General features: G+C 47.6%; 2 protein-coding genes across 2 annotated transcripts; both read left to right on the forward strand.

Moving 5' to 3' along the window:
• The first annotated feature begins 714 nt into the window (after positions 1 to 714).
• On the forward strand, positions 715 to 3,582 carry LOC146184248 (uncharacterized). The gene is made up of 3 exons (XM_084608794.1): positions 715 to 963; positions 2,082 to 2,219; positions 2,667 to 3,582. Exons 1-3 carry the CDS (start codon positions 894 to 896, stop codon positions 2,828 to 2,830), a joined length of 372 nt encoding a protein of 123 aa, XP_084464920.1. The 5' UTR covers positions 715 to 893; the 3' UTR covers positions 2,831 to 3,582.
• LOC146184249 (uncharacterized) lies at positions 1,451 to 2,053 on the forward strand. Its single transcript, XM_084609551.1, has 3 exons — positions 1,451 to 1,735; positions 1,881 to 1,999; positions 2,041 to 2,053. The coding sequence occupies exons 1-3, from the start codon at positions 1,451 to 1,453 to the stop codon at positions 2,051 to 2,053; spliced, it is 417 nt and encodes a 138-aa protein (XP_084465677.1).
• Positions 3,583 to 6,012: the final 2,430 nt, after the last annotated feature.

A 6,012-nucleotide genomic window follows, 5' to 3' on the forward strand; every position in this document is an offset into this window, starting at 1 on the left:
TCCGGCGGGGCAGCCAGGGTCACGAAATGCGCGTGGTCGCGTCGCAGATCTGAGATAAAGCAGGCACAATACAAGTTTACTATCATCTTCCGAACTCTTAGCCAAACACACGCAGTCAAGAACAAAATCTACTCACTATTGTGATGTTCACAACGTGCGTAGAACCCCTTGCCTAGCGACTTGTTTCCGTATCTCCCCGCGGCGCCTTGACGGCGATCAACGTTCCGCCCGATGGCTTCCGCTACCGACGCAATGTGTGATGCAAACGATCTTACATTCCCTACGTATACGTTGGAAGCACAGTATAATCGTGGTTTGAAGCCTCCGGTAGCAAAAAAATGCGGTGCACTTGAGTTGAACAGAGTCAGAACAACTCGTCCGGCAAGTCAAACGCGTCTTCGTGCTTCATTCTTCGCCGTGGATCGCCGATACAATGCCTCACAGCGGCGTATCGCAATGTACTTACGCGGCCGCCATTTTCACTCTCAAACGTTTGAGACTGCTTCTGGCATGCGCGGTGGCACGCGCGCCGCGTTTTTTTCGCTACCGGTGGCTTCCAACTTCCGTTGAGATCATAACATCGTTGCCATCCCACCGCCGTCAGCCAGCAAGTGCGTGCATCGGTAGCGGAAGCCATCGGGCAGCACACTGATTGTCGTCAAGGCGCCGAGAGGCGATACTCAATCAAGTCACAAGGCAAGGGGATCTACGTTGTAACACCGGAAAAGTGAGTCTTCTGTTTTGTTTTTGTTTTTTGACTGCGTGTGTCCGGCTACGAGTACTGAAGGTCACATTAGACTTGTTACTGTGCCTGTTCTCCCTCAGATCTAAGGCGCAAACATGCACATTCTGCTGGCCATGGACCCTCGCTGCCTCGAATCTTACTACGTACGATGCGCATTCGTCTGACGGTACCCCTGCGCAAGGTGGTCGTAGGCCTGCAGAACGCCCACTTTATCCTGAGTAAGTTTTAAAGAAGTCTTGTCGGTCATCGAACGGCCTCGATCATATGTACTGAGCTGAGTTTTGCCCAATTGTGCCCAAGCTACATGATTGAACAAGTTAGTTGAGCAAGTCGTGGTCGTCGATTTTCGTGCCAAGCGCTTGTACCGGATTGATCACTGTAGGTGTGAGGCTTCAGTATCTCTAGACAAATTTTTCCGCCTATTGACCACTCTCGCACATGGCCTCGATTTTACACAACGCTCAAAACACCTGCCACTCGCGGAATCAGCTGTTCTCTTGCAGACCGCCGTGTTCAGGCTGTGCCGCCTTCAGTCAACGTTCTGTCGTGGCAACGAAAATTATTGAGGAGGACGCAAAATTAAAACAAATGACGTCGATTTTTTGTTCGGTTAATGGTTTTAAATTGACACCAAGAGTTTAGTAGAAAAAATGCAGTCTGAATATGCTGAATGTGCATGCCGTTCACTGCCGTCGCAGAGTGAAAATGGCGGCAATTTACTTTGCGATACGGCGGATACGTCGGCGCGAACAACGACGCAAGAGGATGAACGAAGACGCCTTTCAGTTGCCTGACGAGCTGTTCCGTAGACAATTCCGCCTCGAGACTGTGGAGAGGCTGTGCAACGAACTCTGTGACGAACTGGGAGGCTTGCGAGTGAGCGCTCTGCCAGTGCGGCGGCAGGTACTCTGCGCACTACGTTTTTTCGCCACTGGCAGCTTCCAAGCTAGCGTCGGCAATGAGGCGTTCATTGGGGTTTCTCAGCCCACCGTTAGCAGGTGTGTGAGGCGAGTGGCAGAAGCCATTGTAAACCTTGGAGAGCAGCGGAGATTGGTGCCATTTCCCGTGCGACCAGCGGACAAGGCGGCAGCGAAGGAGGGGTTCCTTCGCCGCGGCGGCATCCCCGGCGTCGTAGGGTGTTGCTGGCATCCTGATTGCCATCAAGGCGCCGCGGGTCAATGCTGCGCACAAAGCCGCCTTTTGGAGTCGTAAAAGCTACTATGCATTGAATACCATGATAGTGAGTGGACCTAGGTATCTTTTTTTTTTTCGAAAATGGGCCGCTTACACTGTAGTTTCGGGTGTTGATTTTATCTCGTACTCTGTGTATCTCCAGATCTGCGACTCCAACGTGTGGAGTTTGACCATCGATTCCCGCTTTCCCGGTTCCTGCCACGACGACTTCGCAGGGCGCTACTCGTGGCCTCGAGAGGAGATGGAGAAAGGCTTGCTGAAGGATGGCGAGTTTTTTTGGGTAAGCAGCTAGAAACCATATGCGCATCAAGAAATCACTGGCAACAAGAGAGGCCTCCATGCAGTGAAGCACAAAAAAGGGGGTTGTGCTAGTAGGATGCACGTGGTTCCTGTGAATTCACAGGGTTATGTTGTTTCTGAATTATTACAATCAAAGCACTCATGAAGAGTCATAAAACTACTGCTGACTAAACTATATTAGATGGAGGTTGGACAATGCTTGCGAAACGGATGGTAGTGTATAGTTTATATCCGCTTACAAGTATGATCATTTCATGAAGCTTGGTAAAACGTGGAAGTGATGCATTATCTACACGTCTACGAGTGTCATGTTTGGCACAACCTGTCGCTGCGGAACTTGCCATGATTGTATCATTTCCTTATGTAACAGACTGCAGGCCTGTTTATGATACAAATGACATGCTTATGTGCCATTTTGGTTACGCAGGAGACAGTGGGTATCCGTTGGAGCCCATGGCTTCTTACACCTATGCCAGGCCATCCAAGTGCGCCCTCCGCGAAAGGATTGTACAACACGGCGCACGCATCAATGCAATCGGTGGTAGATCGAGCGCTGTATCGGCGTTCTCAAGAGCCACTTCCGGTGCCTGAAAAGGTACCGGACGCTTTAGTACCAACCAGAGCGAGCGCCTCTCATCGTCGCAGCGTGCGCCATGTTGCACAATCTTTGCTTGGAGGCGCCTCTGCCACCAGACGAAGATGTCCCTGCCCCACAAACGACCGCCCTCCTCGTTAAGGCTATTTAAGAGGCACTGGATCCCGGCCAACTTATCTCCTCGAAAAGGTTGTTCGTGACCGTATAATAGGCCAGCTGCGGACTGCCCAGCTGCGACGAAGATTGGCACGCCTGCACAGGCAGCAGCATCATTGAACGTTGCCGGCAGTGTGACCACCAACCGTTGGCAGTGTGATCAGATGAATCAACTGCAGTGACGTGTTGTGCTGTTTGCACTTGTAGAGGCATCAAAGTGCATTCTTTTTTGTCTTCATTGTGATGTGTATGTGCCTGGAAGTGTGCAGTGGGGAAAAATCGCATTGTGCAATGTCCTTGTCGACGTTCTCACAGCACACTCGCCTGCAAATCTTGCAGTTCATCTAAGAGTTCGTCGCACAGCCACTCTGTAGTCTGCTTCTTGAGACGAAATTATCAACAGAACAGCTCGTCAGGCAACTGAAAGGCGTCTTCATGCGTCCTCCTGCGCTATTGCTCACGTCGACTTCCTTGCCCTTGTCCTCCACAGTATTGATTTGCAGCCCAAAAGAGGCATTTGGCTGTCTAGGACAGCTGCCTAGCACAGGCTAAAGTTTATTAATACAATGTGCAGTGTTTGAAACAAACAAGATAAGTATTTTGATGTTTGTTGTAATTGCAAACCATCACATACGCATAGTGAACGACACATCAATGCACTGTGAACATGGAATCGTTTTTCGTTATCACTGCCTTTCGCACAGGTAGTACAAGTCTCATGAAAACATACAGCTGGCCAAGTAAACGTAACATATAAATCAAGCCTTTCTACACACACTTATTACTACACAAGCTTATAAACGCCTTGTCAAGTAGATATATAGTAATCCTACAGCAAGCGATACAAACGTGCCTGCACGGCTTAGCAGGAGCCTGCGCAGCTCAGAATGAGTCTCCTAGAGAGTGAATACTCGCAAACTCCCATCAGAAACGGGGAGCCCGTGTAGACAGCGCCCCTCATCTCAGTCATGTCAGTGTTATCACGTCATACAAAAGAGCGCGATTTTTGCTCACAAATGCAACATCGGAACTGCTACGAAGTGCTGCTGCAATAAAAAATTCTAACGATCGTTACAGCAGTGTCTGCACAAATTGTGCAAACATGAGCCGTAACTTTAAAGTACAATCATTCAACCTGTGCAAATGCCCTGTGCAGTTGTCGATAATAAATACTACATGCGACTGTGTTCATAATACACCTTAGATGACTGAGAAGCACTCAGCGTGTACAAAAATAGTTATCGTATACGGTAATACCGTTGCCATCCCGTGTTACAAACTGTTTTTTAGTGGTTAACACTTCAGCAGCTCCAAATAAAATGCTGCTTATTGCAATGTACAATATATGGTACAGGTAACAATGATCACTATTGGCACACAATCACAAGCTCATCTTGCCTATACAGACAGGTGTAAATATTACAGCTACATTGGCAGACAGCAAAATGTCGCCATTATAAAGAGCACTGTTAAAGAAAACGGTACGGGTGCACTGTGCCATAGTACTACTTTGTGACACAATTTATCTTGGCAGCTGTATGTGACGTCTTGAATGCACCTAGCAGAGGCAAGTTCATGAGGACCGTGATGTATGTTGGCCAAGTTGCCAGCAACAACATTTTATCTATCCATGTAAACTGCACCATGTGGGCGTGCCTGCATTGACTAGGCTCAGCGTGTTTGTCTCAGGATCAAAGTGTCCTGGAAGGGTGCACTGTTATCTAAGTATCCCATACTGACGGCGAAGGCAGAGTTGCACCGCCTGCGAAATAGACACCGCAGTAAATAATGAGATCAGCTAGACCTCGTAGAATTGTGGTTTTGGACTCCCAGTGTGGGGTAAATGCTAGTAATACCCTGTAATGGCATAGCACAACATGGATCGCATCTACGGCTGCCATTGTGGATGTTCGTTTGCGTGCACTAAATTTTAGCCTCGGGCACTTCTCTTGCATATGTTGTAGTGCGCACGTGCAAACAGGCACATTTTTTTTTAACATGCTCCCCCCCCCAAAAAAAAAAAACTAATGGCCCCATTAACCGAGTCGTTTAAATGTGTGAGTTTTGCCAACAGAGTGCATTTCAGAACTTGAGTGAAAAATTAACGGGAGGGTTGTAACCTGCTTATCATGCCATCCAGGAGATCAAGCAATGCCAGGGCTGGCAACTGCAACCTGCCAGAGGGGCGTGCACTTTTCTTTAGTACAATGTCGACACAATAGCGTGTGCATAGCAGGGCTTTTGAAGGCTTCGCATTAATATCTCGTTCTTGCAATGCACACTTAAGAAACTGCATCGGAAGCCGCATAGTGACTGCTCGGTGGTTACGACGTTTGGTAACTGAGCTAGAATCCGTGGCGCCTGTGCTTTAGTGGAGACAAAATGCATGTGGTCGTTGTGTTGTGCAATATTGATACTCGTTTAAACACTTTTGTATTGCAAGGTACGTGGTGTGGCTCCACTGATCGTAGCAGCTTCAGCCTTACGTCAAACGATACCCTCAAAACACACGTCATTTGGGACATAAAAAATGCTAGCAGAAAACGTTGACCGCCAAAGGAGGAAGCGGTCGCATATATGAGCATGTAAAAAATTAGGGCACCAAATTAAACAGGGTCACCGCATAAATTCTGCATCCTGTTGAAAAGCGGGAAAGCATTTTGGGTATGGCAAAACATAAATGACTAGACCACACACCTTTATTTATTTATTTATTCAGGTTCCCCCTAAAGGCCCTCCAAAGGAGAGTATTACATGGGGGGGGGGGATACAATTGTAAAAAACACGATGCAATTCGCAACAATTACAATAAGAACCATTAAATATAAGATCAAAAGACGAAAGAAAAACTACGCTAAAATATTCTACACATTTCCGTCACAGCGAAGTAACTCTTGGAATTTTTTTACGTTAGTTTCTGTAGCGATGTGCAATGGCAAGTTATTTCATTCAGTGATAGTGCGAGGTATCAATGAATTGGCATAAGATGATAAATGACACTTTGCGCGTTTAACTTTGAAGG

This window comes from Amblyomma maculatum, chromosome 7, assembly GCF_055883805.1.
Source record: "Amblyomma maculatum isolate TAMU_Amacu chromosome 7, ASM5588380v1, whole genome shotgun sequence".
NCBI lineage: Eukaryota > Metazoa > Arthropoda > Arachnida > Ixodida > Ixodidae > Amblyomma > Amblyomma maculatum.

Coding starts and splice junctions, on each gene's coding strand:
- LOC146184248 (XM_084608794.1), top strand. CDS start 894: ATGCGCATTCGTCTGACGGTACCCCTGCGCAAGGTGGTCGTAGGCCTG. Junction 964..2,081: donor GAACGCCCACTTTATCCTGA/GTAAGTTTTAAA, acceptor GTGTATCTCCAG/ATCTGCGACTCCAACGTGTG. Junction 2,220..2,666: donor AGGATGGCGAGTTTTTTTGG/GTAAGCAGCTAG, acceptor TTGGTTACGCAG/GAGACAGTGGGTATCCGTTG.
- LOC146184249 (XM_084609551.1), top strand. CDS start 1,451: ATGGCGGCAATTTACTTTGCGATACGGCGGATACGTCGGCGCGAACAA. Junction 1,736..1,880: donor TTGGGGTTTCTCAGCCCACC/GTTAGCAGGTGT, acceptor CCGGCGTCGTAG/GGTGTTGCTGGCATCCTGAT.